At 53.8% G+C, this 13012-nt stretch overlaps 1 protein-coding gene across 1 annotated transcript in view; it reads left to right on the top strand.

Moving 5' to 3' along the window:
- Nucleotides 1-9541, top strand: part of LOC102559528 (venom factor-like) — a 33834-nt gene extending 24293 nt beyond the window's left edge. Inside the window, exons 23-33 of the mRNA XM_059719057.1 lie at nucleotides 355-445; nucleotides 2596-2647; nucleotides 3062-3089; nucleotides 5115-5276; nucleotides 6121-6210; nucleotides 6295-6380; nucleotides 7201-7289; nucleotides 7601-7690; nucleotides 8214-8297; nucleotides 8534-8669; nucleotides 8897-9541. Coding sequence (XP_059575040.1) covers nucleotides 355-445; nucleotides 2596-2647; nucleotides 3062-3089; nucleotides 5115-5276; nucleotides 6121-6210; nucleotides 6295-6380; nucleotides 7201-7289; nucleotides 7601-7690; nucleotides 8214-8297; nucleotides 8534-8669; nucleotides 8897-9038 — 1050 coding nt within the window. The 3' untranslated portion in view covers nucleotides 9039-9541. The remainder of the gene's footprint in view (nucleotides 1-354; nucleotides 446-2595; nucleotides 2648-3061; nucleotides 3090-5114; nucleotides 5277-6120; nucleotides 6211-6294; nucleotides 6381-7200; nucleotides 7290-7600; nucleotides 7691-8213; nucleotides 8298-8533; nucleotides 8670-8896) is intronic.
- Nucleotides 9542-13012: the final 3471 nt, after the last annotated feature.

Raw genomic sequence — 13012 nt, 5'->3', positions numbered from 1 at the left:
TCGCTGAATCCTGCCTTTGGCTCTGCATGCCTGGCTGGTACCTGACTCCACTTCCCCAACCCTGATCCTGGCTTCTGGACCCTGCCCTCTGGGCCCTGCCCTCCCTTCTGGACCCTGGACCCTGCCTTCACCAAACAGGGCACTTGCCCTGGGTCTTTTCCCTAGGAGGGATCTGAGCCGAGCGGCCTAGTCACTGCACTTCAGGGCGATCTGATGCTCCGTGGTATCTCCGTGATTGGTGCCTCTTTCTTTCCCCATCCTCTGAGCCCACATGAGCCTGGCTTTCCTGCCATTCCTCCTAGGAGGTGTCAGGGCCCTGGCAAGACCTCACTGCCCCCCCATCTCCCTTCTCAGGTGATGACTGTCTATTACGCTCCCCTAGCAGAGGAGACAACCACCTGCAAGCACTTCAACTTCAGCGTTGTGGTGCAAAGTGCTCCTGATGGTAAAGAGCTTGGATCTTTGCATTGAGAGAGGGGAAAAGCACTGGTTTGAGGGGTGACAGGGACCAAGGCCCAGCTCCAGTGAGCAACAGGGTTATTCACTGCCTGCTCCTTCCTTGAGCAGCCTTGGGACACTGGTTCTTTTTTTTTTTTAAGGAAAATTTTTCGTGTCCAAAGTTAAATCAGCCAAATCAATTCCAAATCCATGAGTCAGTCAAGAATTGTATGTGGCCCTGCTACCAGCAAGCATCCTCCACTCTTGCCTGGGGCTTCAGATGCTTCCAAATCCTTTGGCAGGCATCCTATATGCAGGCCCAAGCCCAGAGGCTTGGGGTTCGGATGCCCCCGAGTTTCGCTTGCCCTCAGCTGTATGGTCGCAGAAGCAAGCTAGGGAGGAGTCTCCCATTTCCATAAAGTCAGTGTATAGCCGAGATCTTCCCACTGGAAGTGAAAGTGGGAGGCTAACTATGCCTTACCTTGGTCAGGGTACTACCTCCTGCCATGTTCGTGGTTTTCCCCAGCCAGTAGGAAAACCACCTTGGGGGTCATGGTATTTCCCCTGCCAGGTAAGGACACTGATTTGCCCCAGAAGGAAGGAGCTTGCTGACTGCAGTGAGGCTAAGGGGAGGATCGGGGAGGCACCAGCAAGGGGGTTGCTGTTGAAGAACCAGGCTGAGCCTGCCTGACCCAAGTTAGCTTGGAGTAGGGAGGCAGGCTGGGCAGGATTGGAAGGTAGGGCTCCCACCTCTCCTCCTGACCCGCCTGATCAGGTGCAGACACCAGGGCCTGAAGTATATCACCCTTCCAGGGAGATCCTCTCCTCATGAAGTTGTGTCCTCACAGGCTACAACTGAAAGCTGAGTCATGTCACTGAGAGGAAGGTGCCCAGATGCCCTGGGTGCAAATCAGAGCCTCTATAGAGCAGCACGGTGCCTAGCTGGCAGGACTGGAGGAAAGCCCCTGAGACCATGGTCCACATGTTATATGTATCAGGCTCCAAAGCCATGGACTTGAGCCCCTATAGGGGCTGCCTCCAAAAGTGGAAGCAGGGTAGCTTCATCTAGGCAGTGCTGTGGGCAGGTTATTTAGCACACAGGAGCAGTGCAAATTAGCCCTGTCATTCAGTGATGCTAATTAGCACATGGGGCACATCTACATGTGCAAGTATGGCACCTGACTAAACTGCAGAGCTCGTTGCTCTGAAATTAATTGCTCCTGGGCATGCCATTTGAATGTGCCTGGAAGCAGTCCAAAGCAATAAGCTCCACAGTTTATTCATGTGCCGCATGTGGAGCTGGGGCAGATCAGCCCCAGCTGGCAGGGACTCTGGGGGGACCTGCCAGCCCGGGGCTGTTATCCCTAACTCATCGTGCTGCAGAGGGGGCTGGCTGGGGCATGAGGGAGGTTTAGTGTGGGGCTAGCTGGCAGGCAGCCCCTGCACTGAAGCACTTTCATGCCCCAACCAGCCCTGTCAGCATCTACACATGCGCTGCTGTGAAGTTTTTTACTTCCTGAGGCAGTTTTTCACTCCGCAGCAGGATAGTCCTTGATTTACAAGAACTATCCTGCTGTAGGGTAAATTCATTTACTCCATCCTAATAGGGCTGTGTGTGTAGATGCCAAGATATTTACTGCTCAGCTAATTAGTCAACTGCACAATAAATGTCTCGTGTAGATGCACCTATGAATCGGCTAATTAGCCCTGTCCTTTGGCAATGCTAAATAGTACATGGGGCTGGCTAATTAGCCCTGCTCCTTGACAGCACTGCTGAAGTGCCACATGGACACAGCTACACCCCTTCTGTGTTGGTTAGTTAGTGGTCTGCCCACTGCACCATGGATGCTGATTGGGGACGTGGAGTTGTCTGTAGAGGCATGGCTGAGATGTGCGTGGAGGGAGGGGAGTCTCAGAGGCAGGGGTCTGCCTTTCCTAGGAATATATCCAGGGAGTTCCCAATATATTTCTCTCTGAGCTACTTTGAAATGAGCCTGGCAGGCAGAGGCCAAGGGACGTCAGTGTTTGTGGGTCTCCACCTGGCCTCCACCACGTGATGTTCTGCCTACGATAGCAAGAGTCTGCATTCAGGGCCACAGAAGGGCCCTTCCAGCCTGATGCTCATGATGGAGCCCAAAGCCTCTTATGTCTTTGCAGCCAAGAAGCCCAATGGAGCCCTGGGCTTGGTGTCCATTGAGATCTGCATGAGGTGAGTCACCAAGACAGAGCTCTGTGTTGACCCCCCCGCTCGCCGACATCACACCAGCATCACCCAACTCCAGCCGCTCCCATCTGTGCCTCTGAATGGTGGAGCGGAGCACAAGCCCAGCATCCTGGCTTATCCCTTGTGATCACCATATGTGGGGGCAGGAAGGAATTTTACCCCCCCAGTCAGATTAGTATGGATGCAGGGTGGGAGGATTTGTTGCCTTCGTAGCTGGGGATGGGGGCTTTTCCTGGGATCTCTTGAGCATATATTAACAATCTTTTACAGAAGCCGAATGCTGTCTGCTGTGGTCCCCCTGCTTTACCTGTGTCAGGTTAAGGTGTTATGTCTGAGCCGGGTGACCTGGTCACCATGCGCTTTGGGGCAACCTGATACTCCATGGTACATCCTTGATAGGTGCCTCTTTCTTGTGTCAGGGCGGATGGTAATTTTACTAAGAATTTAGATTATGGATTGTATTGGGATGGTTTGGACCGCAGACAGAGGGCTTGACTAAATGATCTCTCAAGGTCCTTTCCAACCTGTGACTCTAGGATTCATGTCTCCTTGGGAAGGTAGTGTTGGCCTAGCCATGACCCCTACAGTATGCTACTTGAAGGCTTCGCAGAGGTGGTTAGAGTCATTGCCCCCACTTTGCAGACAGGGAAACTGAGGCACAAAGCAGGCAAATGACACACCCATAGCGATGCAGTGGCAGAGCAGGGCCTAGAATTTGCATCTCCATGGGCCCCAATCTGAGGCTTTATCCACTGGACAGCACTGGCAGCATGCAGGGATTGTGAGATCAGCTTAAAAATGCAGATAATAAAGAAGGTGGGAGGTGCACAGCTATTGCCTTTGGGCTTCTTGTACAGCTGTTTGCAGGTCTGGGCTCCACATTTTAAAAAAGGCGTGGAGAACTCAGAGAGGGTCCAGAGTCAGGCAACAAAGATGATAAAGGGCTTGGAAAGCAAGTTATATGAGGAGAGGCTGAAGGAACTAGGCATGTTCAACTTGTAGAAAAGGCACTTAAGAGGACATGATAACAGTATTCAAAAAATTGAAGGGCTGCCCTAAAGAGGAGGGAAAGCACCTTTTCTCTCCTGCTGCAAAGAGGACACAGACCAATGGCTTGAAGTTGCAGAAAAGTAAGTTTAGACTGGATATCCAGAAACACGTCTTCAGTGTTAGAACAAGGTGTGGGGGGAGGCCAAGAGGATTATTCCTCTTGAGTTTATATTGACATTTCATAGAAGGAGGACACTGGTTGCCGTTGTTCCCCTGCTTTACCTGTGGCAGGTTTTTACCCTGCTTTACGTGTGGCTTTATCTGTTGTGTCAGGGTTGATGGCAATCTTATGTAAAATTTAGACTATGGTTTGTATGGAATGGTTTGGATAAGGCTGATCTTGTCTCAGGCAGGGGGTTGGACTAAATGACCTCTGGAGGTCTCTTCCAGCTCTACTTCTCTATGATTCAATACTTTTAAAGCCCCTTCTCTGCACCCATGAGGGCTAAAGAGAGTTTCAGTAAAGAGAAACTTGAGATTTTCCTCATCCTGTAAAGCCAGGCACCCCGGGAGGGTGGGGGGGGGGGGGAGCAAAGCAAGGCACGCGAAAAAAAGTTGGGGTGCTGGGATGAAAGAGGCTCGCCAGCTTTGAGAAGTGGCAACAGGGAAAATGGTCATTGCCTGCTGGTGCCAGTGAGGGGGAAGGGAAGAGCCTCAAAGTTCATGGCAGGGCCAGCCAGCCTTGGTACTGTGAGCATGCACGGCTCGGCCATGGTGTGAAAGCAGGGGTGTGCTCGAGGGGTGCGCGGTCAAGCCCCCCTGGAGGTGTGGGACAGCAAAGTAAGGCATACAAGAAGAGTTGAGGCACTGGAATAGAAAAGGCATGCCAGCTCTGAGAAGTGGCAGCGGGGAAAACGGGCGTAGCCGGCTTTTGGAAATACATGCAAACACAGGGAGCAATTTTATAAATTTTATAAATGATCAGTAAAGATCTGCAAGAATCACATCTGGTGTCTTGTTGCAGCTTTGCAACAGATATTCCATGGATTTCCAAGTGAACCCAAGTGGCACTTGGTGGTGAAATCATTGCAAGGCAGGGAAAATGCCATTTTTGCCCGTATGTCACATACATGTAGAAAAACCAATACGATAAAAATAATCCTCTTGGCACAAAATGCCACATTCAAAATAAAACATGTCGCAGGTAGTTTAATTTACCACAATAAAAAAATGATTAATATGATAAAACATGGTAAAGACATGGATCTTCTGATGCAGTTAAGCTAGCGAAATGGTGATTTTCGTCACGTGGAAACAGGATAAGCGCTATGTGGGCAAGCGCCCAAACAGCCCAAGCCCTTTCAAGAAGGGCTTCCTTCTCAGTCTAGCCCTCTGCAGCCAGGATGCACAGAGACTGTCTGGACCACTCCACGATGCAGAGAACTGGACTGCCACACGTTAGTCCTCTGCCATTATCCAAACTCGATCCACCACAGCAGGGAAGCCACTCCCGTCTCTGTGCTTCCTATCTTCCAGGTTCCTGGGGGAGGCGGATTCTGCCATGACCCTCCTGGACATCTCCATGCTGACTGGCTTCTCTCCAGACATGGATGACTTGAATAAGGTGGGCTGCGCGGGATCGGTGCTGGGCAGTGGCTGATGGCTCAGGGCAGCCGCTTTCCAGCCTGTTCTGCCACAGTTAGAAAGCCCCTGGGTGGATCGTGGTACCCCGTGCAGGGGACTGGACCTTGGAGCCTTTTTCTTCTCCATCTCCCTTCGTCACCATGATCACCCAGGGGGTTTACTATGATCTTCTTGTCCTTGAATGACTAGGTGTAGTTAGAGGGCAAAGGCCTGTTCCTTGTAGTGCGGGCAGGCTGACCCCTGTGGGAGTCTACAAATGCCTCCAAATGCGAGGATCTCGGCTACACATTTTACGGTGATGAGGGATTGCTCTCAGGCTTTCCCTCCAGCTTACTCCTTTGGCCTTTTGGTTCAGGGCAGACAAGACTAGGGGGTATCTGAACTCCAAGGCCTCTGGGCTCGGGGCTTGCACGTAGGATGCTGCCATGGATGTGGGAATATGTGAACACTGCCCTGGGCTGAAGAGTGTGGGAAGGACAAGACTTGCCAGTGGTTGCGCCACACAGACTGGAATGATTGAGTTCTTCTCTGTTAAAATGTGGATCTTAATTTGGAACTGATTTGGCCTGGAAGCAAAATTAAAAAAAACCAAAATGATTCCTACCCAGGCCCAGTCATCATGGCCTTTCTGGGTATCACTGGAGGACATTCCCATCCATCAACTTGGCAGGATCTCATGGAGGTGCAGGGCCCATGAGAGCCGTGGGAAGGGGAGCAAAAGGGCATAGCAAGGGGAACCCTGAAGGTTTTGGGGCACAGGAGGAGGTTTAGGGGCCTTTAGCTCCTGGATGCTGTTGGCTGACACCTTTCATTTCCACGGGCAGCTGACGCAGCGTGTCGACAAATACATCTCCAGGTTTGAATGGGACACACACCTGTCGGACAGAGGCTCTCTCATCCTGTACCTGGACAAGGTAGAGCTCAGCTTGTCCTCCCTCCCCCAACACCCACTTTTCATCTCCTGTCTGCATCACTCCGTGCCCCCTCTTCCTTCACAGGTGTCCAGCAAGGAGACCGAGTGCCTGACATTTAAGGCTTACCAGTACTTTGAAGTGGGTTTGATCCAACCGGCAGCTGTGACGGTGTATGAGTACTATGCCCTGGGTTACCACTTTTATTGCTCTCTTCTCTTCTTAGGGCTGAGTGCAAGAACCTGGAGCAGAACCCAGCCACTGCCCCAGGAGCCCGGCCTGGCTTATCAGAGGGGCTTTCTGCCTTGCCTGCCCCCGTAGGTTTTAGATCCATCTTGCCTCTTCAGGACAGACAGAGGGGCAGGAGTAGTCCAGCAGTAGTCCTACAGATGTCTGTGCATTGGCCGCATCTTTCTGTGTCTTGGTTTCCCACATTGCCCTGTCCCTGCAAAGTGATCAGACACAAAGGGATCTCTTCTGTGCACCGGAGGCTGGGCACCAGGATGCCTGGGTTCTGGTTGAGCAGCGGGGCTCCTGGGGTCCAGTCCCTCTTCTGCCACTGACCTTGCATTTCATCTCTCTCTCTGCCTCAGTTTCCTCTGTAGAAATGTTCTGCTCTCCCTCCCCCACCAGGAGTGACCATGCCCCCTCTTTCTGCCTGTCACCCAAAACCAGGAGTAATTCAGGCACAATCCAAACCAAAACCCCTCCCGCAGGCAGAGGTTTAACCGCCAAGCCAGAGACTCCAGAAAACCCCTTAGGGGACTTGGCTTTTGATTGTCCATGGAAGGTGCCCAAAAGCTCCAGTGATGGGAAGCAGAGTGATGCTTCCTGCCTAGGGAGTCTGCTGCATAGCCCGGACCTCCCAGAGAGACAAGTCTGGGGTCTGCTCAGGGTGAGGGTCCTTTGAGAAAGGTCTGTTTGGCTAGGACCCCTATCTCAGCTGGGAGGTCCAGGCATTTCTGTACTACACCTAATGGTCCTTCTGCTTAGAAAATCGCTGCACCAAGTTTTACCACCCAACCAAAGCCCACGGCCTGCTGAAAACCCTGTGCCGGGGCACGTCTGCCGCTGCATGGAAGGTAAATGGGGATCCAGGGGGCAGGGGGCCCCTTATGCTGGGTCTTTCCTGGGCCCCACAGGGTGGACATTCCTGGTTAGGAGACCATTAGGTCCTGGGATGGTTTTGGCTGGTGACGTGCAGAGTTCCTGCCTTGGCCCAGGGAGTCACCCTGTGACTTTGAGTAAGTCTCAGGTTCCTTGTTCATCCCAGTCACAAAGACAGCTGCAAAGCTAAATTGGCTCATTTTTGGAAGGGGCTGGGGGAAAGGGTAGGCCACAAACTGGCCCTTGAGCTGTGGTCAGAAGCTTTCCTCTCTGCTTATGTCCCCAGAGAAGTGCAGCCTGATAAAGACATTTAAAGAGCCCCCCACCAATATTTCTGTCCGGGTCGAAGCTGCTTGCGAGCCTGGCGTAGATTATGGTAAGATGGGTCTTGTGCTATGGGTTCTCTTTCCACGGTAGGTTGATGTCTAAGTGGGGAGGGGAACTGCCCTTTGACTGGTCCCAGAGGCAATGAACTAGGACCATGATCTGGAGAGAAGTGCCAGGTCAGGGTAGGTTTCAGTGAGCTGACTGAGAGGCAGTGCAGGGTGGGGGTTGTGGGAGGGGGTTGTTCAGCATGCTGTTGGGAAGAGTATTTTCAGACAGTTGGTATTTTAGTCTGTTTTTAGATCCAACTGTTAAGCAGGTGTTGGAGTTAAATTTTAAAAGATCAGGGAGCGGTAACTAAAACCCAGTCCCCATCTCAGCATCCAGCAATGTTCCCTGGCTGCTGTGAGTGGGCTGCACAGACAGGCCAGGGCACAGTGCTTGGTGCTGTCCCTTTGCCCAGTGCTCTAGAGAAGGTCTCCACCGTGTCCGTCCCCACCATCTCTGGCCTGCAGCCTAGGCAGACACCATGGTCCCTTCCGGCCTTTGTCTCTGAGTGCCCCCTTCCCTTCCAGTGTACCGAGCTCAGGTGGTGCAGGCTGAGCAGAGTGGGATGTATCGCTACTTCACCATGAGGATTGTGCAGGTCATCAAGGAAGGTAACAGGATGCACCAGTCACCCACCCCCTGCAGACCCTTCCACCCACTCACCCTTCCCTCTTTGCTGACCCCCTTCATGCATCAAAGCAGACATGGGGACTGTGGGGCCAGCTCGTTTGATTCATAGATGCTAGGGTTGGAAGGGACCTCAACAGATCATCAAGTCCGACCCCCTGCATGGGCAGGAAAGAGCGCTGGGGTCCTTATAGCACTTGCCTGGCTTCTATTTTTAAAGGGACTGAGCAGGGAATCCAGGGCAAGATGCGGAGATTTATCAGCCCCTTGGCTTGTGAAGAGACCTTGAACCTTCAGGAGAACAAGGACTACTTGATCTGGGGCCTCAGCAGTGACCTGTGGGACCTGAAAACAGAGTGAGTACTTGGCAGGCTGCTTGAGACAAAGGGCATGGGGGTAGGGGCTGGTGGAGCAGAGATGGTTCGCAATGCTGCTACTGACTCCCTGCCTAACCTTGGTCACGTCACTTAACCTTTACATCGCAGTTCTCCGATTGCCTTTGTGTTTTTGAGCAGTGGGGGAGTTATCTGTCTCCTGTTGCATGGTCTCAGCATTCATCTGTCTTCCTGCTCTGTATTCCCAGGATGACCTATTTGCTCAGGAGCAGCTCCTGGATAGAGCTGTGGCCAAGCCCTCTGGAGTGCCAGCAGGGGCAGCTCCATCTCTTGTGCCAGGGGCTGCAGGACTTCGCCCAACACCTGCTCACAAATGGCTGCCCCACGTAGACTGGGAAGAAGGACCCCGGAGTGTCACCCACGGGGCCAATGCTGCAGAGAGCTCTCATTCACTTCCTGGGTACTGTACAGGCTCCACTTCACCCCCTCCTGCTCCAACAGCACTGTTGTCCTGTGGGAGAATCTCCCTCAGTGACTCACAATATGGGGCTTATAACAAACACAATGAAGTGGTTCAGATTCAGTCCAGGAAGGGGTAGCCAGCAGACACACACAGCCCATTATACTGCTGTGTGATGTCCAGACACTGATCCAACCCCATGAATGTCCTGGCATCACATTACTATGGGTAAGAGACTCAAACACATTACTATGTTTGAAACTCCTACTACGGGTAGGAGTTTCAAACACAATATATCACCCCAATCTGCAGGAGCTCTGCCTGCCTCCAGCAGACACCCGAGGAGCTTTGTCATCCCCTGCTCTTTGGCTGGCCACATCTGCTCTCACCCCAATAAAAGCCACCTTAAGAGGAGTGGCCCTTGACGTTAAAATTCCCCAGTGTGGACTCAGCCTTTGCACCTTGCTGCTAGCCACAGGCAATGGTCAAACACAAACCCTCTGCCTGCTGCTTTGTGAGGTGAATCTCAGCTTCCAGGAGTTTGTTTGAACCCCAGGGGCTTGGTTCTGCTGTGCTCTGCAGCCTGCACGATGCTACGATGCAGTATCCCTGAGCAGAGAGCACCCCTGAAGTGGCAAAGAGGGACTGGAGCATCTTGCAGCTCCTACCAAAGGGTCTTGACCAGCCAAATAGCAACTGGTACATCAGCTGCCCCTTCTTTTCTCTAGGAGCCACCCAGATCTACTCACCCAAGGGCAAGCCTGGAGCTGTGCATACATTAGAGCTGCCTTGAAGCCACTCTTAAGTTGAGCTAGTGGCTGGGCCACAAGGCAGCAAAGGGCAGGGCTACTGGGAACCTGCCTTGCTCCTGCACTGGAGCAGAGGCATGGTGCTGAGAGGGGCCTGCTCCTTGTTTCATCCACACCCAGGGCAGCAGCCGGCACGGGAAATCTGTTCTAAAGAGGTTTGTAAAGAGCTGCTTTGCCTCTGAAGAGGTTTTTTGGGGGTCAGAAAAGCCAGACAAGGTGGGATTCATCTTTTCAAAGGCATGTTTGCTTGTCCACTGCTAAGAAACACACTTCCAATCTGGGTTAGTTCAAAAGAGAACATGTTTGAGGGCTCAGCTGAAGGGCAATCTGCACATACTTATTTATGCATGATGTATAAGGAATAGAAGCCAGGGCAGAAATGCTGCTGCCCACAACAGACTTAAGAGGAACACAGCACTGCCCATGTCTCCCAGCCAAGCCATAAAACTCCCCCTGACCTCCCCTGATTGCCTGTGACCCTCACCCCAACCATGCCCAGCAACCCTAGAATAGCACAGGCCTGCCAGAGGGTGCCCTGAGGTCCCTGGAGTGGGGCAGGGCAGTAGGGTGTGGGCATGCAGCAGTGCCAGCTGGCTTCTGCCTCCTTGCCCCAGGCTGAGGAGGAGGGTGGGCTGCAGAGACTACATGGCCAGTTGTGCTTCAGACTTTGCCTGAGCTTTGCAGTGAATGGAGTGGGAGCCAGGCTCCATTCATCTGCTGGGCAGGCAGGATGCTGCTGGGACCTGGGGACAGGTCTGCTGTGGGCCAAGGAAGGAACTGGGGCAGATGCTGCAGGCAGAAGGGCACTCCCTGCTGCTCCCATCCCAGGTGCTGGGCTGGGGGCCAGGGCTGGGGCTTGCTTTGCTCCTGGGGTGCCTGGGGAGGATGCACAGGGAGACGGGGACACGGGGGCTGGAGAGGTTGGGGTGCCAGGTGGATCTGGGAGCAGGACACCCCCGGGTGCTCTGGGGAGGAAGTGGAGGAGTCCCTGAGGGCACAGGGAGCACTGCCAGGGCAGCTAGGGTCCGTGCTGGTAGCAGGAAGGACTGCGAGTGGTGAATGAGCCAAGCACCCTGCCCCACCACGGGGGCAGCTCACCCTGTCCTTGTCTCCGCATGCTAGGACACTCCTGCCTGGCAGAGGGCTGCCTCCTGGCTCACCGCCTTCCCCCCTGCTACAGCCCAAACCGCTGGCTGCTGGTCCCCATCCTGCTCTGGCTGGACACAGAACAACTCCTAACCTTCCTCTCAGCACCAGCCTCTCCCAGCAGCAAAGGCTGTTGTCACAACCCCGCTCAAGCAACCCCACCTGGTTCTGTCTCTCCTTGCTGGTCATGTTCCCGAGACCCCTGATAATTTCTACTAGCCCACATCTGTCTTGAAGTGTAGTGACCCAAGCAGAGCAGTGGTTACTGCCCCTGGAGCCCAGCGTGAGGGTCTCTGCCCAACTCTGCTTTCTCTCATCAGCCAATGCTGGATCCCTGGGTTTTGCCCTGGATCTGGCTGAGATCAGACTAGGTCACAGGCACAGCCCAAGCATGGAGAGTCCGGGATCAGGGCTGAGACCCCAACAGTTGGAGGGTACAGGGAACCAAGGAGCAGGAGGAAGGCACCAGGCCAGGACTTACAGAAAGGCCTGTCATCCTGCAAACCCAGTGCAGGCAGCAGCCACACCAACGCACCTTATGGGGGCCAGCCAAGGGCACTTGGGCAGCCGCAGCCAGGCCCACCCAGGCTATTGGGATCAACTGGGGCAGGTGTGAGCAGCAGACAAGCAGAGTCTTGACAGGCCATATCATGCCAGGTGCTGCACTCGACCCCCCTAAACATACCTCCATGCACCCTGAATCTGAGCTCATGCCTGGCACTGCACAGGCACGCAGTAAGGGGCCTGCCCTAGAGTTGACAAGGACTCAGGCAGAGGCAAGGACCAGAGCACTGTCACTCCTGCCATCGGGAGCATGGATAACCTGAGGTGCAGTGACAAAAGGGCCTAGCCGTGGGAGCATGTGGCTGAGCCACGAACAGCACCCAGCCCTCCTGGGCCAGGCCGGTGGGGCCTGGGCCAGGATTATGGGGCAGTGACAGCATGGAGCCAGGGTCTGGGGCAGAGCTACGATCTGTTGCTCGCACATCCTTGTGACAGGCACTGGTTCTGGCAAATGCTCAACCTGAGAAAGGGCTAAGGGAAAACCCCAGGGTGGTGCTCCTGCGTCGAGACACCCGCCTCACTGCACCCCACCAAAAACCAGGCTTCGGATGCCTCCCCAGGGGCACTAACTTCTGGTCAATCCCCTTCCTGGCATATACCCATAAGCCTGGGGTACCGCTGCCACCACCCAGACTCAGGCCTTCACCTGGGTCCTGTGCCTCCCGGGATACACAAGCCCTGTAGACCTTGGGATCTTGAAGTGCTTCTATTAGCTTGAAGTATAGAAAATAGCTTCCTTTAGTCGGCCGACCCAAAGGAATACAAAAGTGTGCCCAATCCCACTCACGCATGTACCTTTATTGGGTAGAGAGGGCAGGCTTAGGGAGGGGTACAAGCCAAAGAAGTATTGAAAGAATACCCTGAGCAAGCAGAACTGGCCTGATAGCCATTTAATACACTTCTAAATTACTGTAAGATGCCTTTCTAGGTAAATTTCTGGTAATTTACTCACAAGCATCATCTAGAGGCTGCCGGAGCTTCCTCTGGAGGGGGAAAATGTGTTTCAGCTCCAAGATGTCTCCTTCTCTCCCCCAAGATGGAGAGGCCCTTAAATAACCTTTCTGACCTCATCCCTTGGACGAACCATAAACCAGTATCCCTAGACCATGGCTTATTGGTGATGCATAGGGGGTGCACACGTTTGCACATGCGCCCCGAGTGTGGCGGTGCACTCCCTGTGCAAAGGTGCTGCCAACACTGCCAGCGGCACCTGCGGACATTCGCTGCTCACCATGAACGCTCCCCCCTCTGACACCACTGGCGGGGTCTGCAGGTGGTCTGCAATCGCCACTGGTGGCATCTGAGGGTGATTGCCGACCACTGGTCAGTGCTCACCAGCCTCCCCCGCCACCGACAGCTCCATGGCCACCTGCGGGAGCTCCCCA

Source organism: Alligator mississippiensis, chromosome 15 (genome assembly GCF_030867095.1).
Source record: "Alligator mississippiensis isolate rAllMis1 chromosome 15, rAllMis1, whole genome shotgun sequence".
NCBI classification, from domain to species: Eukaryota; Metazoa; Chordata; order Crocodylia; family Alligatoridae; genus Alligator; species Alligator mississippiensis.
This window is presented reverse-complemented; position numbering and strand designations above follow the sequence as displayed.